The 23634-nt window shown below is 23.4% G+C and overlaps 10 protein-coding genes across 10 annotated transcripts in view; 2 read left to right on the top strand and 8 right to left on the bottom strand.

Moving 5' to 3' along the window:
- Nucleotides 1-1502: 1502 nt before the first annotated feature.
- Nucleotides 1503-3887, bottom strand: DDB_G0274801 (hypothetical protein; the record flags this gene model as incomplete). Its single annotated transcript, XM_638837.1, has 5 exons — nt 1503-1531; nt 1638-2333; nt 2445-2588; nt 2724-3714; nt 3801-3887. The coding sequence occupies 5 exons, from the start codon at nt 3885-3887 to the stop codon at nt 1503-1505; spliced, it is 1947 nt and encodes a 648-aa protein (XP_643929.1).
- An 872-nt stretch (nt 3888-4759) lies between these two features.
- On the bottom strand, nt 4760-6067 carry DDB_G0274751 (hypothetical protein; the record flags this gene model as incomplete). Its single annotated transcript, XM_001134602.1, has 2 exons — nt 4760-5872; nt 6002-6067. 2 exons carry the CDS (start codon nt 6065-6067, stop codon nt 4760-4762), a joined length of 1179 nt encoding a protein of 392 aa, XP_001134602.1.
- A 291-nt stretch (nt 6068-6358) lies between these two features.
- Nucleotides 6359-6527, bottom strand: DDB_G0274749 (hypothetical protein; the record flags this gene model as incomplete). The annotated part of the gene is made up of 2 exons (XM_638839.1): nt 6359-6462; nt 6506-6527. The coding sequence occupies 2 exons, from the start codon at nt 6525-6527 to the stop codon at nt 6359-6361; spliced, it is 126 nt and encodes a 41-aa protein (XP_643931.1).
- A 424-nt stretch (nt 6528-6951) lies between these two features.
- Nucleotides 6952-7572, bottom strand: DDB_G0274747 (hypothetical protein; the record flags this gene model as incomplete). The annotated part of the gene is made up of 2 exons (XM_638840.1): nt 6952-7407; nt 7501-7572. The coding sequence occupies 2 exons, from the start codon at nt 7570-7572 to the stop codon at nt 6952-6954; spliced, it is 528 nt and encodes a 175-aa protein (XP_643932.1).
- A 371-nt stretch (nt 7573-7943) lies between these two features.
- Nucleotides 7944-9203, bottom strand: DDB_G0274745 (hypothetical protein; the record flags this gene model as incomplete). The annotated part of the gene is made up of 3 exons (XM_638841.1): nt 7944-8201; nt 8306-8994; nt 9083-9203. The coding sequence occupies 3 exons, from the start codon at nt 9201-9203 to the stop codon at nt 7944-7946; spliced, it is 1068 nt and encodes a 355-aa protein (XP_643933.1).
- A 772-nt stretch (nt 9204-9975) lies between these two features.
- DDB_G0274327 (IWS1 family protein) lies at nt 9976-12028 on the top strand (the record flags this gene model as incomplete). Its single annotated transcript, XM_638842.1, has 2 exons — nt 9976-11778; nt 11885-12028. The coding sequence occupies 2 exons, from the start codon at nt 9976-9978 to the stop codon at nt 12026-12028; spliced, it is 1947 nt and encodes a 648-aa protein (XP_643934.1).
- Nucleotides 12029-12299: 271 nt separating this feature from the next.
- Nucleotides 12300-14904, bottom strand: DDB_G0274743 (MIZ-type zinc finger-containing protein; the record flags this gene model as incomplete). The annotated part of the gene is made up of 2 exons (XM_638843.1): nt 12300-14709; nt 14810-14904. The coding sequence occupies 2 exons, from the start codon at nt 14902-14904 to the stop codon at nt 12300-12302; spliced, it is 2505 nt and encodes an 834-aa protein (XP_643935.1).
- A 944-nt stretch (nt 14905-15848) lies between these two features.
- gnt15 (hypothetical protein) lies at nt 15849-17624 on the bottom strand (the record flags this gene model as incomplete). The annotated part of the gene is made up of 3 exons (XM_638844.1): nt 15849-16070; nt 16209-17285; nt 17373-17624. The coding sequence occupies 3 exons, from the start codon at nt 17622-17624 to the stop codon at nt 15849-15851; spliced, it is 1551 nt and encodes a 516-aa protein (XP_643936.1).
- Nucleotides 17625-18410: 786 nt separating this feature from the next.
- On the bottom strand, nt 18411-22927 carry DDB_G0274803 (hypothetical protein; the record flags this gene model as incomplete). The annotated part of the gene is made up of 2 exons (XM_638845.1): nt 18411-22645; nt 22768-22927. 2 exons carry the CDS (start codon nt 22925-22927, stop codon nt 18411-18413), a joined length of 4395 nt encoding a protein of 1464 aa, XP_643937.1.
- Nucleotides 22928-23480: 553 nt separating this feature from the next.
- The window catches only part of DDB_G0295827 (leucine-rich repeat-containing protein), a gene marked incomplete at both ends in the record, with an annotated part of 1963 nt that continues 1809 nt past the window's right edge, over nt 23481-23634 (top strand). Inside the window, one exon of the mRNA XM_002649132.1 lies at nt 23481-23634. This exon is cut by the window's right edge and continues 1257 nt beyond it. Within this exon, the coding sequence (XP_002649178.1) occupies nt 23481-23634 (154 nt within the window).

The raw sequence follows: 23634 nt of genomic DNA on the forward strand, positions 1-23634 counted from the left end.
TGTAAAGAAAAAAGTATGGTGTAAATTAAATGTTTTTTCATTTATATTATATTGTATTTTAAATGATGGTGAATTATTATTTAAAGTACTTGTATTATTATTATTGTTTTCGGATATTATTGAAATATTAATTATTGATTCTATAAAAAAATACAAGTAAAAAAAAAAAAAAAAAAAAAAAAAAAAAAAAAAAAGAAAAAAGAAAAAAGAAAAAAGTTAATTTAAAAATATCTATTTGTGATTAATTATTTTTTTATTTATTTTATTTACTAACTTGATAACATTTTTGTTATAAGCTTTTTAAAAGTTCTTTTTTAGTTTTTTTTTTTTTTTTTTTTTTACTTGGGATTCTTTATTTTATTTAATTTTTTAAATTTGAATTACCTGTTTTATTTTTTTTATTTTTTTTATTTTTTTTTTATAAAAATATAAAAATTATTTTTTGATAAAGAGCCATTTTTAAAAAATCAATTATATTTTTTGGTAAAAGATTTTTGTAATGATTTCTTTTATTTGACCATTATAAGATTTTTTTTTTTTTTTTTTTTTTTTGTTGTGAATTTAATTTTTTTTTATTTTTTTTTTATTTATATATAGATAATTTAAATGATGTCTTCAAACTGATCAATATTTTGATTTGTCAGATAATTTTTAATGATCACTTTTGATTTTATTATGATAATTAATTGTTGAAATGCACATTTATTTTTTTTTATTTGCTAGCAAAAATTTTAAAATAAAAATAATAGAGTTTAAAATATTAAATTAAGGAGGATTATATTTTTAAATAATTTCTGTTATAATTTTTACATTAAAAAAAAAAAAAAAAAAAAAAAAAAAATAGATTTTTTTGATCAAATTATATTATATATTAATATATATTTATTTTATTATATGGATCAAAATAAATTAATTTAGATTACCACTAATTTTATTCAAAATCTCTAAATCTATGTGGGTTTTATATTCATTTAAATAAAAGTAAACACACAAAAATAAAAATAAAAATATGGGGGAAATTTAAAATAATAATTATATTTTATTTATTTTTTTATTTTATAATATATTTATTATATTTATTTAAATTTGTCTTTTTTTACTTTTTTTAAAAAAAAATTGGATTTGAGGGTGGTTTTATATAAATAAAAAAGATCATTATTATTATTACTTTTTTTTATTTATTTATCTATAAATTTTATTTTATTTTATTTTATTTTAATTTAATTTGTTTTTGACCCAAACCCCCAATTATTTTTTGTAGTTTTGTGACTGATGTTGGTGTTATGTTGATGGTGTTAGTGGTTTAACTGAAAATAAATTTGGAATTCCACCAATAAATCCGCTCTTTTCTGATGGTTGTTGGTTTGTTGAGGTTGTTGTCGATCTAGTGGAAATTCCACTAAGGAATCCACTTGGTTTTGGTGTTTCATTAGCATTTGTTGTAGATATTGCTGGTGATGTTGTAGAAGGTTTTTTAGTTACTGTAGGTGGTAAAGTTGGTTTTATATTTGAAAATTCACCGATGTATCCACTTTTTTCAGTGGTTTGCGTAATACCTCCAATCAATCCACCAAATGGAGCATTTCCAGTTGTTGAGGTTGATTGGGTATTTGAGGTTGGTATAAAACCTATTAAACCTGGCAATAGATTGGATGGCGGAGGAGTAGAATGCGTTTGAGTTGGGGTTGGTGTTTGAGTTTGAGTTTGAGTTGGTGTTTGAGTTTGAGTTGGTGTTGGTGTTTGAGTTTGAGTTGGAGTTTGTGTTTGAGTTTGTATTGGTTTTGGAGTTTGAGTTTGTGTTGGAGTTTGTGTTTGGGTTTGAGTTGGTGTTGGTGTTTTAGTTTGAGTTGGTTTTGGAGTTTGGGTTTGTGTTGGAGTTTGTGTTTGAGTTTGAGTTGGTGTTGATGTTTGAGTTTGAGTTGGTGTTTGTGTTTGAGTTTGTGTTTGTGTTTGTGTTTGTGTTGGTGTTTGTGTTGGTGTTTGTGTTTGAGTTTGTGTTTGTGTTGGTTTTGGAGTTTGTGTTTGTGTTGGAGTTTGTGTTTGTGTTGAATTTTGTGTTTGTGTTTGTGTTTGTGTTTGTGTTTGTGTTTGTGTTGGTGTTGGTGTTGGTGTGTGGGTTTGTGTTGGTGTTGGAGTTGGAGTTTGTGTTGGAGTTGGAGTTTGTGTTGGAGTCGGAGTTTGGGTTGGTGTTGGTGTTGGAGTTTGAGTTGTTGGTGTTTGTGTTGGTGTTTGCGTTGGAGTTTGTGTTGGTGTTGGTGTTTGAGTTGATGTTTGTGTTGGTGTCGAGGTTGGTGTATTGATTCCACCTAAAAAGCCTCCAAAGAAACCAGATGCTTTTGTTGGTGTTGGTGTTGGTGTTGTTGATATTGATGTTGGTGTTGTTGATATTGATGTTGGTGTTGAGGATGGTGCATTGATACCACCAAAAATGCCTCATAAGAAACCAGATGCTTTTGTTGGTGTTGGTGTTGGTGTTTGAGTTTGAGTTGGTGTTGGTGTTAGTGTTGGTGTTATTGTTGGGGTTTGAGTTGGGGTTGGTGTTAGTGTTGGTGTTGGTGTTAGGGTTTGAGTTTGTGTTGGTGTTGGTGCTATTGTTATTGTTGGGGTTTGAGTTTGTCTTTGAGTTTGTGTAGGTGTTGGTGTTTGAGTTGGTGTTGGTGTTGGTGTTTGTGTTTGGGTTGGTGTTGGTGTATTGTAACCTCCAAAATAGCCTCATAAGAAACCAGATGCTTTAGTTGGAGTGGGTGTTGGTGTTTGTGATTGGGTGGCTGTAGTTGTAGTTGTAGGTGTTGGTGTTGGTGTAGGTGTATTGTAGCCACCGAAATAGCCTCCTAAAAAACCAGATTCTTTAGTTGGAGTGGGTGTTGGTGTTTGTGATTGAGTGGGTGTAGTTGTAGGTGTTGGTGTAGGTAGTGGTTGGGTTGGTGAAGGTGTTTGAATAGGTTGTGTTGTACCAGTTGTTGAACCACCAAATAAACCACCCAAGAAACTAGATACTGGTTTTTGAGTTGGATTTGGGGTTGGAGTTGAGGTTGGGGTTGGAGTTGATGAAAGTGTTTGTGCGGGTGTTGGTGTTGATCCACCACCACCTATAAATCCACCTAAAAAACCACTTGATGGTTTCGATGTTGGAGTTGGAGTTAAAGATGGTGTTACACCACCATTTGTACTTCCACCACTTATGAAACCACCAATGAAACCAGTACCACCACCATTTGGTTGGGTAGGTACAGGGGTTTGAGTTTTAAAACCACCACTACCTCCACCTAATAAACCACCTAACAAACCTGAAGATCCGCCACCTAATAAAGCACCACCAATTAAATGTGGGATATTATCAACTCCAATTAAACCAGAAGTTGATGTAACACGTGGACATAATAATTTTGCTTCAATGATTGCACCAAATAAACCACTAAATAAATTTGATAGACCAAATATTGATTTTTGTACTCTTTCATCCATATTATCTTGATCCATAATAATTATACCTTTATTAACTGGAATCCCATCTTTATTAAACAATTCAGGATAACAAAAGTTTCTATATTTTGAACATAATGAAGTAATCTTTACATCAATATTATCAACTAAATAGTTTAAATCATAATTTTGATCTGTTAAATAATTTTTAATTCTTGATATAAAATATTTTTGTTTTTCATCTTCATTTAATTTATTAAATAATTTTAAAGATACATCATTTTTATCATTCTAAAAATGGAAAATTAAAAATAAAAAAAAATAAAAATTAGAAAAATAATATTAAAAAAAATCTATAAGATCCTTATAATAATTACTCTTAAATCAACTATAAATTTATTTCTGTTTATTTCATCAACTTCACTTTCTTCTTGATAGATTTCATTTGCATTAGAATTTCCCATAAAAAATATAAAAATAAAAAGTATTACAATTATTTTTAATATTTTCATTTTTTTTATTTTTTTTTTTTATTTTTGAAAACAAAAGATAGAATATTAAAAAATATAATTAAAATTTAAAAAAAATTTATAATTAATAATTAAGTTTGAAATAAAATATAAAAAAAAATATGAAAAAAAAAAAATATCAGGATTTATATATAAAAAACAATTATATATTTTAAATATATAAATTATTAATTCAATGTTTTTTTTAGTTTAATATTGTTCAATATTCAAACAAATAATTTCATTGAGCCCATTTATTATTATTAGTATGCTATATACTATGGTGATAACCATTAATGAAAAATAAAAATAAAAATAAAAATAAAAATAAAAATAAAAATAAAAATGTATAAAAACAGTTAACACAGTAAGAAACTGGGGGTAAACAATTTTCAACAATATAAATAGAAATTATTTGTATGTTAATCATTGGTCAATAACCCCCAAGTTGAACATTTATTTGTAAAATGGATTTTTCGATTTTTTTTAAAATTTTCATTAAAATCTACTTCTATATGGGTATTATATGGGTATATGGATACAATAAAAATACAAGTAATTATAATTTCAATAAAAAAAAGAAAAAAAAAAAAAAAAAAAAAAAATCTTCAGATTTTAACCATATAAACATTATGAAATTATTAAATAAAATGAAAAAATTAGATGTAAAAAAAAATTATAAATTACCTTATTTGTTTATTTTTTTAGTAGAAAAAGATAATAAAAAAAAAAAAAAAATAAAAAAAAAAAATTAAAAAAAAAAAAAATTAAAATAAGGTATATACTAAAGGAAATTGTTAATTTTAAAAATTTTTATTTATTTAATTTTATTTTTTTGAAAGTGCTGGTGAAACTTTTGAAAGATTATTTTCAATTTCAATATTATCAATTTGGTTATTATTTTCAACCTTTTTATCTTGTTGATGTTGTTGATTATACTTTTGAGTGAATAAATCAACGATATTTAAGAATTGGTCAAAGTAACTTGCATAATCTGATAAAGTACTCTCAGATTTTGGTGAATTTGTTTGAACAACTGGTGGTGATTGAGTATTTGGTTGTTGTGGTTGTGGTGGTTGTGGTGGTGGTAATGTTGGAGCAGGAGTTGGTTTTTTAGTTTGAGGTGGTTGTTCAGTTTGAGGTGGTTTTGTTTTAACAACTGGAATAGATGGTTGTGGTTGTGTTTGAACTGGAATATCTGGAATCTCATTTAAAATTGGTACAAGTTCATCAAATTCCTCTTGATTTTCTTCATTTTGTTGTCTTTCCAATTGTTGTTGAAGTGCCAATGCAGCCAAACGTGCTTTTTCCTCCATTTCACGTCTATGTTGAGATTCCCTATAATCTCTCTCCATTTGAAGTTGTGCTTCAAGTTGAGCTTGTCTATCTTGTGAAGTTGGATTTTGATTTTGATTTTGATTTTGATTTTGATTTTGATTTTGATTTGAAATTTGATTTTGATTTGAAATTTGATTTTGATTTGGAATTGGTTGATTTTGTTGATACTGTTGGAAATTTTGAGCGATTGGTGCATTTTGTCTATTGTCTGGTTCATTTTGAGTATTTATTGAAGCGGCTATTGGTGGTCCATTTGTACCACCTATTAAACCACCTAATAAATTTAAACTAATTAATAATCTTTCCAATTTCTTATTGGTTTCAGCAGAGAATTTAAAATCATTTGATTTAATATTATCTTGAATTAATTTTACAATTTCATCAGATTTTGATTGTAATATTACTTTTGCTGTTGATAATAAATTTTCAGGTAATTGATTATTATAAATTGAACATTTCTCTGGTTTATAACTACATGCATATGTTATTACACTAACTAATTGATTTTGATTTAAATTATATTTATTTGCATATTCTTGAATTTGTCCAATAACTTTTTCAATTACAAATGATTTAGCATCATTTTCATTATTTTTAATTTCCTAAATAAAAATGAATAATAAACAAAAAATAAAAAAATAAAAAATAAAAATAAAAAATTTGTTTAGAAAAAAAAAAATAAAAAAAATTATAAAAAAATAAAAAAAATTAAAAAAAGTAGTTATAGTTACTTCAGATAAAACCAATGAATATAATAAAGATAATATTAAAATAAATAATATTTTCTTAAACACCATTTTTATGAAATTTAATATAAATGAATAAAAAAAAAAAAAATTAATAAATATGATTTCTTAAATAATATAAAAAAAATAATATTATAAAATTTATTTTTTAAATAAAAAAATAAAAAAAAAAAAATTAATTTCAATAAAATAAAATTAAATGATTATAATATTAATATAATAAAATTATGACCTTGTACCATTAAAGGCATTGTATCCATTAATATTAATACTTACTTTTTTTTTTATTTTTTTTTTATTTTTTTTTTATTTTTTTACAACTTTTCTTTTATTTGCAATAATTTATTTTACCCCAAAACCAAATACTATTGAAGGTGGTGTATATATTGTTGTTATAGATCTTAATTGTAGGTGCATTTTTTTTTTTTTTTTTTTTTTTTTTTTTTCTTAAATTTAAAATAAAAAAAAAAAATTAAAATTAAAAATAACCACCATTTAATGGATTTTTCATTTTAATCCCTTATTTAATTCCCACACCTTTTTTATTAAATAGCTTAAAAAATCACAAAAGTGACAGCACACCCCCTAAAAATAAAAAAAACAAAAATTATTTTTCAAAGTGAAAATCAATAATAACAATAAAAAAACTTTTAAAAACAACCCCATTTTACCGTGTTTTTTTTTTTTTTTTCAATTAATTATTGTAATTTTCATTATGAGAACTATCATTGAAAAAAATTAATTAAAAAAATAAATTTAAAATATGAAAAAAAGTTTGAAAAAATATTCCAAAAAAAAAAAAAAAAAAAAAAAAAAAAAAAAAAAAAAAATTATTCCAATAAAAGAAACTATTATTAGTTTCTTTTATTATAATTAATTTTTTTTTTTTTTTTTTTTTTTTTGAACTATATATAATTAATCAAATTGTAATAAATTTAATGTTGTTTTTGAGGCAATAGTGGCGGTTTTGTTGGAGAAGAAGTTGTTAAACCACCAAGAACAGGTGTATTTAAAATTCTATCTCTATAACATTGAGCTTCTAATAATATACCAACTGTATCAACGGTTAAATTAATTGCATCACCTAAAATTGGAATTTTACAAATTAACAATGTATTACAAAGTGTTTTAATATAACTTTCCAATGTAATTGGATCGAATCCAATCTCTGAAAAATAATCTCTAATTTGATCTAAAAAGAATGCCAATATTTTATCATTTTCAAATAATTGAATTTGATTTGAAAATTTAACCATTGATGAATTAAAATTATTATAATTTCCATTTTTAAATTCATCACTATTTAAAATTAATTTCATTTGTTTAATTTGACTATCAACATATATTTCACTCTTTTCATTACTTTTAAATTTAGTTTTTTTCCATTTTATCTATAAAATAAATAAAAAAAATAAAAAAAAAAAACCATTTAAGTAAAGGAATTTTATTTATTTATTTTTTTATTTATATAATTTAATTTTTACAGGTGAAGCAAAACATGAACTAATTATTAAGAAAGAAATAAAAAATATTAATATAAACTTATTAATCTTCATTTTTTTTTTTTTTTTTTTTTTTTATTAATATTTCAAATAAATTAAATTGAATAAATAATGAATATAAAAAAAAAAGTGCACAGAAAAAAAAAAAATAAAATAAAATAAAATTAAATAAAATTAAAAAAATAAAAAATTATTTGGTGCCAATTAACTAAATATAAAAACAAAATTTGTAATATGCAATGCTTTGAAAACCAGTTTATTTACCACTACTTTCACCCCCACCATTTGTTTTCTTTGTTTTTTTTTTGGTTTTTTTTTAATATTAAAAATCTGTGTTTAAAAAAAAAATAAATATAACCATTTAAATGGGTCGCGGGAGTATGAAAATATTTATGATATTTTTTTTTTTTTTTATTTTATATTTTTCAATAAAAAATAGTTTTCTTTGTATAATGTCTTTCAACTTTTCTAATTACACCATCTTTACCTTTTGTCCAAAGATAGTAGTCAAATTCAACATCATTTTTAATAAAATTATCAGTTCTTTTCTTTGCAATTGAAACGATTTCAATACATGCTTGAATTGCTTGAACCCTTAATTCAACCTCATCATTTCCAGGTAATAATTCAGCACCAGCATTTAAACGTTCTTCTAATTCTTTTGAAACTTCTAAAATTCCAAACTATTTTTTTTTTTTTTTTTTTTTTTTTTTTTTTTTTTTTTTTATAAAAATAAGTTAGTAGTAATAAAATTAAATTATTTATATATTATATAATATAAACTTACATTTCTTAAAACAGCAGGTAAAACATTATCAGTGAAAACGGTAACATCATTAATATCAGTGAAATTAAAACGATCAGGTATGGTATCTTTGAAACGACGATAAAGATCTGCTGCTAATAATTGAACTTTTTTAAAAATGAAAATACGATGACCTTTATAGTTTGCTTGATCATTGAATGCTGGAATTGTTTCAACTAAAATTTTAACTAAATCTGATGCCAATGGAGTTGTTGATGATGATGATGATGATCTTTTAGATGGATCTGTAATACTCCAAATCCAATCACCAAAATCTTGAAATCCTAATTTTAAAACAATCTCTGAACTTTCTTTTAAAACTGTATGAATTGATTGAGCCAATTGTTTTAATGGTGTATCACGATATGAGTAAATTCCAGCTTGAATTTCAAATTCCTCTTGTGTTGGTATATTAAATAGTTGTGAAACATCATTCAATGACATATTACTAAGGAAATTGGCTGTTAATTTCCCACCCTGTGATAAAAACATACCCATCAATCCATAACAAATAGTTTCATATGCACCTCTATTACATGCTTCATGTAACTCTTTTCTATATCCACTTCCAAAATTAATTAAATCTAATAAAAACCAAAAATTAATTTCTTGTTGTGAATTTGAATAATTTAATGGAAATAAAACTGTTGATGATTTTGATTCATAATCATCTATAAAAAAACAAATAAAAAAAATTATTATTATTATTAAATTGTTTATTATCTCAATAAAAAGTTGTATAAAATTATTTTTATTTACCTTTTTTAAGATTATCTAAAAATTCATTGATTTTATTAAAGTTGATTTTAACATTATCTGAATGTTCGTTAACCCAATTTGCTGATTCACGGACTTGTTGGAGTGGATTATCTGATACCATTTTATTTGTTTTTTATTTTGGTTGTCTTGGAATTAATTAAAAAAAAAAAATAATAAAAAAATAAAAAATGAAAATGAATTTTTAAAAATAAAAAAAAAATAAAAAAATAAAAAAATATAATTATTTTCTCATTTTTTTTTGGTCTTTGGTAAAGGGTGGTATGATGTAAAAATTTCAGTATTAAATTGGTGAAAAGTAATTTTATGCGGTGCTGGTGTTTGTGAATGTTTTTTTTTATTTTTTTATTTTTATTTTTATTTTTTTATTTTCTATGCAACTCCCCATAGTCTTGAGAAATTCAGTTTTTTGTTGCTTTTTTTTTTTTTTTTTTTGGGTTTTGGTAAAAATAAGTCAAAATAATAAAAATAATAAAAATAATAATAATAATAATAATAATAATAATAATAATAATAATAATAATAATAATAAAATAAAAAATAATTAAAAAAAATAAAATTAAAACAAATTTTTTAAAAAAGTCCAAATTAGAACTTAAAAAGAAAAAAAAAAAAAAAAAAATTTTAAAACTAACCGTTTAAACGAAATTTTTTTTTAATTATTTTTTATTTTTTTTTTTTTTTTTATATTTTTTATTTTTATTTTTTTTTAATTTCATTTTTTTTTTTTTTTTTTTTTTATTATTATTTTTATTTTTTTTTATTTATTTTTAATACATACATTCATTTATATATTTTTTTATTATTTTTTTTTCTGTGTGTAACCTATTTATTTTTAGATATTATTTTTTTAAATATATATATTTAAAAAAAAAATGGAAACAGAAAATAATAATATTGAAGGAAATGTGGTTGCAACCACAACAGTAGTTGAAAAAGTTCAAGAAGAACAAACTACAACAACAGCAATGAATACACAAAAAGTCGAAACTACAACAACAGCATCAACTACAGAAGACAATAAAGAATCAATTAATCAACCAACTGATAATACAAATGAAGATGATATTTCAAATAAATTACATCATAAAAAAATAATGTTGGAAGAGGATGATGAGGATGATGAGGATGATGAAATTCTTAGTACACAAATACCAGTAGTAAACTCAACTTCACAAGAGAATAATAATGGTGGTGAATTAAAAGAAAAAACTGATAAAGTAGGTGGTGAAGATAATGCTGAAAAAGAAGTATCACCACCACCACCACCAACTACTACAACCACTACAACCACTACAACCACTACATCTGATTCAAATCAAGAAAATAAAAATGAAGAAGGTGAAGAAGAAGAGGATGAAGAAGAAGAGGTTGAAGAAGAAGAAGTTGAGGGTGATAAAAAAGAAACTAAAGAAGAAAGAAGAGAAAGAAAGAAAGCAAAGAAAGAAGCTAAAAAAGCAAAGAAAGAGGCTAAAAAAGCAAAGAAAGAAGCAAAGAAATTAGCAGAGAATGAAGAGGAAGGTGGTAATAATAGTAATAGTAATAGTAATAATAATGATAATGAAAATGAAGGTGTAGAAGTTTCAAAAACTACAGGTGATGTTGATTTTGATGAAGAGACAACAGAACAAACTGAACAAGATGGTGAAGATGGTGAAGAGAAAAAACCAAAAAGATTAGGTAGAAAGAAATCAAAGAAATCACATAGCACCACAACCACTACAGATGATAAAGAGGATGATGTATTTGATGAGGAGATGACTGCATCACAAGAGGAACCAAAGAAAAAGAGAAAGAAAGATGAAGATGAAGATTATCAAGATGAAGAGGAAGAACAACCACAAGAAAACAATGAAAATGAAAATGAAAATGGGGGTGAAGAAGATGAAGATTACAGTAGTGGTGGTGGTAGTAAAAAGAAGAAGAGAAAGTCATCAAAGAAAGAACCAAAAGAACCAAAAGAACCAAAAGAACCAAGAAAGAAAAAGAAAGAATCAAATGAAAATTCATTCTCAAAAGATTTAGGTAAAAGAAATATTCAAAGAAAGATCGATGTTGGTAAAGTTATAGAGAGTGAGAAACCAGCAGTCATTGATTTAATCGATAGAATGAATATCGCTTTCCAAGAGGATAATGTTGCAAACAAACAAAAGAAACCAGCACTCAATAAAACCAAATTATTACCAGAGGTGGATGCAATGTTATCAAAGAAAATTCTTCATTCAACTTGTATTTCCAATGGTATCTTTGATGTTATCTCTGAATGGTTAAAACCATTACCAGATGGTAGTCAACCAAATCATAAAGTCAAGGAGGTCCTTTTGAAGGGTCTATTTGATCTTCCACCTCCATCAAGTGAAATGGAATGTACTCCAAGAATTGGTAGAGCCATCACCCTTATCAAACGTTCGGAGACTGAAACACCATCCATTAAAAAGTTGGCATATGATATCTTTGATAAATGGACTCGTCCTTCTCAAATTAGACAAGAGTTTAATGATGTGCATGTTGATCAAAAACAAATTCAGTCACCATTACATTCAAGCGCCAATGGTGATGATAATTTACAACTCTTATCAAAGAAATATACTGATTATTTACCTGAACATATTAAACATGCAACTGGTTGTAAAAAAGTTACTTTAGATTATGTTAATAGACCAATTAATAGTGGTATTGTAAGTTTTTTTTTTTAAAAATTAATTTTAAATCCAATTTTTTTTAATGATCCAATAATTTTTTACTAATAATGTTTTTTTTATTTTTATTATTAAAAATTTTTAGAATCAACATAGACCAGTTGATTCTCCAGTTAGAACAATCAATAGAATCGATAAAGAAATTGCATCAAAATTAAAGAAAACAACATATAAAGGTTCACCTCGTGCTCACAATATTAGTGTTGAAGGTCGTCGTATGTTCTCTTAAAAAAAAAAAAAAAAAAAAAAAAAAAAAAAAGCTTTTCACCTCTTTCCTCACAATATTGTAATTCTTGTACAAAAGTAATAAAAAAAAAAAAATAATGATAATAATAAAGTTTTTTAATAAAAAAAAAAAATAAAAAAAAATAAAAAAAAAAATATAAAATAATCTTTTTATTGTTATTATTTCTATCTTTATTTTGGTTTTATATATACATCTTTATAAAAAAAAAAAAAAAATAATAATTTAAACTTAAATAAAATTTATATATTTATAATTAATCATCATCAATTACAATTGGATCAGTTGCACTATTATTTCTTGAATTATTATTATTATTAATATTATTAATATTATTAATATTAGTGTTATTGTTGTCACTATTTTTCTTATTCTTTTTTGCATTCTTTAAAAATTCATTTCTATAGTAAACAGAGCTATGAAGTATATTTTTACGTTTATTTGAATGAACTTTACCACATTCACATTCATCATCATCATCTTCATCCTCATCATCATCCTCCTCATCCTCACCTGCATTAATTCCTGCTCTTGAATAAAAGCTGTATATCTCAGAGTCTCCAGAATCCTCTTCTTCCTCTTCTTCTTCATCTTCTTCCTCCCCCTCCTCTTCTTCAATAGGACTACTTCGAAATTCATCAGAGTCTCCAGAATCCTCTTCTTCCTCTTCCTCTTCATCATAAGGAACAGATTCACTACCGAGATTTGTTGTAGTTGTTGTAGTTGTTGATGCTGCTGCTAATTGATCTAATGTAGTTGCTGATTGATCTAATGTCGTTGCTGATTGATCCAATGTCGTTAAAGTTGAGGGTGTCATAGTGGTTGCAACACTTGAAGTTGATACAGTTTGAGTTGGAATATCATTACTATTATTATTATTATTATTATTATTATTATTATTATTATTATTATTATTATTATTATTATTATTATTATTATTATTATTATTATTACCATCATCATCAGAGTCAAGTAAATCTACAATCTCTATATTATTAGCAGTAGTGGTAGTTTTATCACCATCACCACCACCATCAGCATCATCCTTACCATCATCATCACTAAAATTTTCAGCAGATTCATTTTTATATTCCCAATGACCATCAGGAAAAATGGTAATAATTTCACAAGTTGAAGGTGCTTGTGATAAAAGTTTTTGAAAGAATGGATCTATTAATAATAAATTTGGAGGAGCAACAGCATGACAAATTGGACAATTCCAAAGCTGTTGTTGATTTGAATACTCTGTAAAACTACATAAATCAAAACATTGATTATGAGTGCACTTTTTAGATTTAGCAGGATATTCAATCCTTTTAAAACTTAAAGGACAACGAACTGTTAAATCATAGGTTAACTCTTCCAAATCATCTTCATTTTTCTTTTGTCTCTTATCAGCCGATTGAGATTCCTCCATTTCCGACTTCATTTTAATTTCCTCAACCACCTGTTGCAGAGTTTGGTTCTTTAATAATTGTACAACCATGATACCACTTGTTCTATTCTGAATTTGTAAATTGACTCTATTATCAGATCTTTTCACCAAGTGGGTGATGTCAATTGGTTTTTGAATTACACATGGATTTGAAAATGATTTAGTTCTAATCTTTTTAAATTGCTCATTATTAATTGATTTACCATTGACTGATAAATATATATCTGAACCGTAATGAATATCACTACCACTTTGTTTATTGTATAACCTAATTTGAATTGAGTAATCGTCTTTTAGAGGTGGTGGTGGTAATGATGGGTTTAATAATTTCTGTTGTGCTGCTTCAATGATTTTCCAAGTCTCTAAATCTAAACTAAATGAAACGGTTACAGTGGAAACGAATGATGTTATCACCAATTTATCAAGTTCTTGAAAGAATGGTGATTGTTTTTCCTCAAAACTACTATCATTAAGTTGTAGTTTCTTTTGAACTGAAGGATTATTATAATCAGAGCTTGATTTATTTTGCATTGTAAATATAAATCTAGTTATATTTTGCATTGTATCTTTATATTGTCTTGGTGGTTCTTGAACATTATCTGTAAAATTATTAATTCCACCATTTAATTTTTGAACTTGTAATTGAAAATTATTAGATGCTTGATTATGATGTTCTGAATTAATACTACCATTATAATTATAATTATTATTATTATAATTATTATTATAATTATTATAATTATTATAATTATTATTATTATAATTATTATTGTTGTTATTATAATTGAAGTTATTATTACTATTACTATTGTTATTACTACTATTATAGTTACTATTATTATTAGTGGTGGTGGTAGTAGTAGTACTATTATTATTGTTAGTAGAAATATTTGGATATATAGATTCTAATTGTCTTTGAGCATTATGTATTCGCTCAATTTCTTGTAGTCTCTGTTGTAAATAAATTGCATTTGGTTTTAGAGCATATTGTGGTGTTGGGGGTGCTATTCTATTATTATTATGGTTATGATTATGATGAGAAGATGATGATGAAGATGAGGAGGATGAGGAGGATGAAGATGAGGAGGATGGACCAAAAGCTATACTCTCTAATGAGCTTAATAATTGAGGTTTATTCCCTTGTAATCTTGTATTTGGTCTATAATGTCTAACAATCTTTAATATTGCTTTAATTTCATCAACTTTTAATTTCTTTAAATCAAATATTTTACTATTTTTTTAATTTGTTTATGTTTGTTAATATATATTAATTTTTATAGAGTCTCCAAAATAATTAAATAAATAAATAAATAAATAAATCGAAAACTTACGATACAAAATAATTATTAAAAGTATTTTGGTCCCTAGAAAATACGCCTTCAACAATTTCTTTTTGTTCAACCGTTGAAAAGCGATGGCTTACCATTTTAAATATGTCTTTTTTTTTTTTTTTCTATATTTTTTGTTTTTATAAAATTTATGAAAAAATAAAAATAAAAAATAAAAAAAAAAAAAAAAAAAAAAAAAAAAAAAAAAAAAAAGTTTTCTTTTAAGGAATTAATTAAAAAAACACAAACTTTGGTTAATATAGTTCGGGGAAGAAATTTTTTGAGCCAAAAAAAAAAAAAAAAAAAAAAAAAAAAAAAAAAAAAAAAAAATTCAAAAATAAATAAAATTTTTTTAAATAATTGGGGTAAAAATTACAAGAAATTGTATTTTAAAACACAGTCATTTAACTTTCAATGTTGTTATTTTTATTTTTTTTATTTGACCATATTAAACAGTTGTTCTGGCTTTAAAATTAACTAGGGTTAGATGTACTAATAATAATAATAATAATAATAATAATAATAATAATAATAATAATAATAATAATAATAATAATAATAATAATAATAATAATAATAATAATAATAATAATAATAAAAATAAATAATTAAATAAAATAAAAATATAATAAAGTTAATTATTTTTTTAAATCGAATTCTCAAATGGCGATTTTATTTTTACACATAAAAAAAAAAAACTTATAAAAATAATAAATATTTTTATTTTTTTTATTTTTTCTAGGATTTTTATTTTATTTTATAAAAAAATATTTTTTATTATTCCTTTTTTTTTTTTCTTTTTTTTTTTTTTTAATTTTTTTTTTTTTTATTTATTATTTTTATTATTTTATTTTATTTTTTTTTATTATTTTTTTATTTGATTATTTTATTTTATTTTATTTTATTTTAATTTTGGATTTTATCCAAAAATAAAAATAAAAATCGGAAATTGATATAAATAATATTATTTATTAAAACTAATATATATATATATTTATATATATATATATTTATATATATTTTTTTGGGCAGAGAATTCGATTTACCAATGTTCTCTTGTTAAACAATTATCATTATTTTTTAAAGGTTCATTAAATAATTTTGCATTTGGATCATATCCATTTTTACTCTTTGCATCTGGTAAAATACTTTCACAAACTATTGATAAACAATCAAACATTTGTTCATTAAAAGTATCAGCTCCTTCCCATGGTTTCGATACATGATTCATATGAATAATCCATGCATCTGGTAAAACTACAAACTATATATTTTTTTAATAATAATTAAAAAATAAAAAATAAAAAATGAGTTAATAATAATAATAATAATAATAATAATAATAATAATAATAATAATAATAATAATAATAATAATAATAATAATAAAATTAAAAACTTACATCAAAACCAGCAGCAGCCATACCAAAAGTATGAGAATTTTTATCAAAACCATAACCTTTTAAACGTTCATCATAGTCATGAATTTGAGATCTATTATAAAGTAAAAAAGGTTCATAAATCCATTTATATTGAACTAAATAAGGTTCCGAAGATAAATACCATCTACTATAGTTTGTTGGACCATGACATTTTGGACAAACACCTGAATTAATCTCTTTAATTAAATCTTGTTTTATAAAATCCAATAAATCCTTTTTATTATCTGGAAAATCAAATCTTGAAATTGAGCTTGAAAATGATGGTATTACAAATGCAATCTTATTATTATTATTTATATTACTATTATCACTATTTAAATAGTAACCACCACCACCACCATCATCTTTATTATTATTATCATTATTATTATTATTAAAATTTATATTTTTACCAAGATTATTTTCACTACCATCTAAAACTTTTTTTAAATTTTTAACATATAATTTTTCACCATTTCTTTTCAGTTTTTCAATTGCTTTTAAATCACCTTCAAAATCATTTGGATCAATTTTTAAATCTTCTTGTTTCTTTTTAAAATTCTTTTCATTATCATTATTATTATTATTATTACCATTATCATTATCATTATTTTCGTTGTTGTTATTATTATTATTATTATTATTATTATTATTATTATTATTATTATTATTATTATTATTATTATTATTATTATTATTATTATTATTTGATGTATCAAGTTTCTCTAAAGTTGAATGTAAATAATCATACATACCCAATGGTGAAATGAAATCAACATCTAATAATAAACACCATTCGGTTCTAGCATTTCTTAATGCTAAATTTCTAAGATTATTAACTGGATATCTGGTTTTATTTGCAAATAGAAAATGTAAATCGACAAACTCTGTAACTGCAAAACTATTTCTAACCAATTTAAATACTTCATCAATATCCTTAAAACTCGTTATATAAACTGCTGCTGAAATTGGTGCTCTCCATTTATCTGCCATCATTGCTATTCTATCAAATCTATCAACTGTAAATTGTGTTATAATTGATATATCATATTTTTTTAACTGTAATTTATAATAAACAAAATATTAGATACTAGATATTAGAAATATAAAGTTTGAATTTATAATTTATAATATACATATACATACATCACCATTTGCTCTATAGGCAAATGTTTCAGTTTGAAATTTTGTATATAATGATTCTGTAAATGAAGAAGTTTTTGAAACTGGATGATTATTGTTATTATTGTTTGATTTCTTTTCACCAAATGGTCCAAATACATATAAAAACAAAAATATTAATATAAATACAATTAATGTTTGATACGGTTTCTTTTTTATTCTTTCTGTTAATCTAAATGTATTCCTTCTGGGATTGTTATTATAAAAATTTGACATTTTTCAAATAGAATATCTTGTTCTTCTTTTTATTTATTTTTTTTTTTTTTAAAAAAAAAAAAAGTTATTATTTAAATTACTGAACCACACAACCAACCACAAAACAACAAATGGTTTTCTTTTACTTTTTTTTTTTTTTTTTTTTTTTTTTTAAGGGTTTGTGTTAATTTTATTTTTTTACTTTTTTTACTTTTTTTGTTTTTTTATTTTTTATTTTTTATTTTTTTTTAAGATTATGAGGGTTAGTTGTTTGTTATATGAAACAATTATAATTTATGAATATAAGCGAAAAAAAAAAAAAAAAATGAAAATAAAAAAAAAAATCTAATTTTTTTTTTTTTCAAGCCTAATTTTTTTTTTTTTTTTTTTTTTTTTTTTTTCAGTTAAAACGACAAAAATCTAATTTTATTTTTTTTTTTTTTTAATTTTTTTTCATTTTTTTTTTTTTGAAATTAAAATTGGATTAAATAGGAAATGTGAAATTAGTTTAAGAGTTTTTAACTTTAATACGATTTTTTATTTTTTTATTTTTTTTTGATTAATATAAAAGTGAAAGGGAAACTGGAATAATTTAAAATGTTTTTTTTTTTTTTTTTTTTTGGTTTAAACAATATGTGAATGTTAGGCTGAAATAATTTAAACTTTTATTTTATTTTGTTTTATTTTATTTATTTTTGTTGTTTAAACAACATAACTAAAAATTGAAACTTGCAATAATTTAAATTCTGTTTTTTTTTTTTTTTTTTTTTTTTTTTTTTTTTTTTTTTTTTTTTTTTTTTTTTTGGTTTAAACAACATTAACTAAAAGTGAATGTGAAGCTGGAATAATTTGTTTAGTTTTAAAGATTTCACAAGATATTATAAATTTATAAGATTCTCTTTCAAAGAATATGACATCCAAAGAATGATTAAAAGTAGCACCGACTGGTAATTCTTGAATTGGTGTTGTTAATGAACCAATATATCCTAATTTATTTGATACATCAACAATGTTACCATTATTCTTGTTATTACCATTATTGTTATTATTAGTTTGATCAATTATTGGTAAAATATGTAAAACTAAACCATTAATTGGAGTATTTGTTAAATTTGTAACTAAAACTTCAATTGTTTCAAAACCACCTTGTTCAATTGTTTTAACCAATTGTTTATTATTTTTGAATTGAATTAAAACTTGATCCTTATTCAATTTATGAATTAATTTTGAGGTTAATACGATATTATCCAATAGGATTGAACCATTTGTATTATCGGATGAATTCCATAACAATTTAATTTTACTTGTTAATAAATCCTTATAGTATTGAATTAAACATTTGACATACTCTTCATATTCAGTTAACTTCTTCTTTGGTTTAATATATTGTCCTTTAGCTTGTCTTAATGGTGGTAATTGATCAGGTAATGATTCTCTTTTCATTGGTACAATAATTGTAATTATACCATTTGGTGATAAAATAAATTTAGATGATAAATTATTATTAATTTCCTTATTATTATCAACAATATTTGGTATACCTAATTCTAATTCTGAAGAGATTGTAAAAGTATGAGTTGAAGTACAATTTTTAATATCAAATAATAATAAACAATAATCATTATAAATATTTTCACAATCTTTTTCAATTAAATCTTGATCTTTTTCAACTTTAAATAAACCATTATTTGATGTTGATCTATCGACTAAATAAGGTGATAATGATTTAATAATTTTTGAACTTGCATAAACTATATCAAAATTTATAACTTGTGGTCCATGTGTAATTGATAATGGTAATGGAATTGTAATTTTACGTTGATACTTTGTTGCTGTTGTCGTGGTGGTTGCTGTTAATGTTGATTGTGTATTACCTGTTACTGTTAATGTTTGAGTATTGGTATTTGTAGTGGTAGTGGTATTATTAAATTCTTCTTCTTCTTCTTCATTTTCACAATTTGAATAATAATCAATTATGAATTGATTACCAATTAAGAATGGTTTTGAAAATGATTTAATTGGTAATTTAAAAGTTTCGCCAGGTAATAATGGTAATGAAGATTTGATGATATTTGAATCCCATTGGAATGAAATAGTTTCATCATCAGAATCTGTGAAATATTGATTATTATCAGCCAATGTCTTCTTTTTCAATGCTTTATCAAATTCATTCAATGAGACTGAAATTGAATCGATTTGAGTTGTACCAATATTTTGGAATTCTAAATTGAAACTAAATGATTCACCAGCTAACAAATTCAACACCTTACCTAGAGTTGGTACATCTGCCTTTAGTATTGGTAATTTGGGTGTAGCTTTGATTTTATTAACAATTGGTAGTTCATTATTATTATTATTATCTCTTGAAAATGATGATGTATTATTACTAGCGGTTGTTGTTGAATCAAATTCTAAAATATCAACTTTATAGGCATCACCAATTCTAACCAATTCATTATATTGACTAATTGAAATTGAATTACCATATGGATCAACTGGATGTTCTGATAATAAATTATAAGCACGTACAAATACACCTTTAATAATCAATGGACCAGATTCTAATGGTTTACCAGAGATAACAATATCCATTGAATCAGTTAATGATAGGATTTTAAATGATAATGGATATGATTCAAATGGTACACCTGCAGTACTTAATGTTAATGATTGAATGAAAATATCAAAACTGAATGGATTTGATAAGGTTACTACAACACTACACTCTTCACCTTGAGCCCAAACTACTTTTTTTCTATTTGAATTTGAATCACCACCACTACCACCACCACCAATACCACCACCGCCAATACCACTACCATTACTAAAACCACCACCATAGGGTGAATAAATGAAAAAGTTATTTGAATTCTTTTCTCTTTGAGCAAATAATGATTGTTGTGAAGGTCTAACAATTGGTTCCAATTGATTTGGTAATTGAATTGGTGAAACCTTTACAATGAATGGTAAACCAAGTAAATTCATATGAACATTGGTATTGATACTTAATGATAATGCTTTACTATGATGTAGTAAATCCAATTGAAATTCCACTTGTTTCTGTTGAGCTATTTTTTTATATTGAGTTCTTAATAAATGGATTATATATTTACAAATATTCAATGAATCCATTAAATTGGTACTAACTGATATTAAATTATAAATTAAATATCTTTGAATAACTGACCAACCAAATTTTGGTTTCCTGTAGGATAATTCTGGTATATTATTTGTAAATCTTGATGATGTCGATGAAGACGATGATGATCTATTCGAACTATTAGATTGAACCTGTTGTTGAATAGATTGATTGAATTGATTATATTGTGCTTGAAATCCAACATTAGTAGGTGATGAATTTTTACTATTATTACCATTACTACCGCCACCGCCACCACCACCACCACCATTATTATTATTATTTCTACCAGAGGTAACAGAATTTGACTTTTTCATTTGATTCAATGTGAATGATAAATGAGATTTTTTAGAACCACCTTCATCCAAGAATCTTGATGGTGAATTTGAGAAAAGATCCTCCAATTGATAATATTTCGATGCTATTATAAGTAAATGATTAATCTTTTCCCAATTCTCTGGTCTTGTATTATAAAGGAATGCAGCTTCACGTAAATAAAATGCAAACTTTCTTCTAAATCCCATACTATAATATAATAATGCAATTGAACATGATAATGTAATTCTATCAGTAAATGATAAATCCATACCAAAATCATAAGCATTGGTCAATAGCTCGGATGCTTCAATTCTTCTATCCATTGAAATATGATAATTTGCAAACTTTAACATAACATCAACTTCAAATTGTGGTACTTTTCTCTTATTATAACTAATTATTGCTTCAGATGCTAATTCTCTAATCTTTAAATCATCTGATTGAATTTGTAAATCTAAAATATTCATTGTACCATTCATACCATTAACTCCATTATTATTATTATTATTATTATTATTTAAATTATTATTTGTACTATTTGTATTATTTGAATTATTATTATTATTATTATTATTATTACTACTGCTATTTGTATTATTTGTATTATAATTACTACCACCACTTGGTGTATTTACTATACCACTATTACTATTACCATAACTACCACTATTACTATTACTATTACTACCAGTTATTGAATTTGGACTATTAATTGGTCTAACGGTTGAAGATTGAGCTTGAGTATTAAATTCTTGGTTTCTCTTTAAGAGAACTGCAGAGATATAACCTTCACAAGAACCAGCTAACCATTCCCAATCATTATTACTTCTACAAGCATCTATTGAAAGATCATAATATTTAATAGCATCCAATGGTGAACCTGCCAATAAACAAAAATCACCTCTACATTTATTTAAACGACCAAACTTTCTCTTTTTTGCTCTACCAATTTCATCCCAAAGTTTAATTGAATCCAATGGTGTAGTTATCAATGAATTATTATTACTATTTGATATAACACTACTACCCAATACACCTGAATTCATAGCACCACCAATTGTTGAATTTCCAATTAAACTATTATTATTATTATTATTACCACCAATACTATTACTATTAATAATTCCGCTACTATTATTATTAATATTATTATACTGATTTGATAATAATGTTGAAACTGTGCCATCATGTTCTAATGATAAATAAACCATTTTTTCAAAATATTTTAAAATCATATGAGAGAAATCGATGAGTAATGTAGTTAGATAGAATATTAAATGCTTTCTATCACTATTATTTGGTATCATAATTAAATTTGCACCTAAACCTAAATCTGGTTGATCATCCATTGGATCGAATGCACAACATAATGAGCTTACACATGATGGATATTGTGCAACTGCAATCTCGAATAATCTTTTCGTCTCTTGTAAATCTTTTGATTTCTTACAATCTACAACACCAATAACTCCAAATACTTTCTTATATGTTTGAAGATCCTCATACTCTGATCTTTGAAATGAACCAATATCAACAAAATTTAATATCATACTACCATCAACCCATGATATTTTTTCAAATGGTGCTTTAAAAAAAAATAAAAAAAATAAAAAAAATAAAATAATAATAAAAACAATGTTAATATATATTGTATTTGTATTTGTATGTGATTTATTTATATATATTTATATATTTATATTTACTTACATAATTCATTTTGACTTCTTGTAATACTACTTAATTCAATTATATTGATTGTTTTAATTAAACTTGTATATTCTTTATATTTTTCTGGTGAGATATCACCAATTGGAAGAATTAGAATTTTAATTGATCTATTCTCTGTGAATGTTAAATTCATTTCCATTTTTTTTTTTATTTTTTTTTTTTTAAAAAAAAAATTAATTAATTAAATATTAAAAAAAAAAATAAAATAAAATAAAATAAAAAATTTTAAAAAATAAATAATAATGCCAAATTTGAAGGATTTTTTTTTTTTTCAATTTTTTTTAATTTTTTCAATTTTTTTTTTTTATTTTTTCAATTTTTTTTTTTTTTTTTTTTTTTTTTTTTTTTTTTTTTTTTTTTACTTGAATTGGAAATATTTTCTTTTTAATTCCAGTGTAGAGTTCAATTGATTGTTTGAAATTTCAAGTTATTACTTTTTTTAATAAAAATAAAATCATTAAACTTTTATACTAATATAGTTTCCATGAAAATGGTAAAATATTGAAAGAAAGAAAATAATAAAAAAATAAAAAAAAAAATAAAAAAATATAAAAAAAAAGGCGGGGAATTTTTATTTTTAAATTTTTTTTTTTTTTTTTTTTTTCTCTTTTTATTTCGTCTCATTTTATTACATTATTAATTAATTATCTTTTTTTTAAAAAAAAAAAAAACAAAGAAAATAGAAAAAATCAATGGATGTACAAATGTATATTAAAGATGAAGATCAAGAAATTATTTGTTTAAATAATGATATTAGTTTAATAGAAATTGATAATGATGATGACCAAGATGATGAAATATTTATATCACCATTTGTTAAAGGTCAATCAATAATTCATAAAATAT

The sequence above is a fragment of the Dictyostelium discoideum genome (assembly GCF_000004695.1).
Source record: "Dictyostelium discoideum AX4 chromosome 2 chromosome, whole genome shotgun sequence".
NCBI lineage: Eukaryota > Evosea > Eumycetozoa > Dictyosteliales > Dictyosteliaceae > Dictyostelium > Dictyostelium discoideum.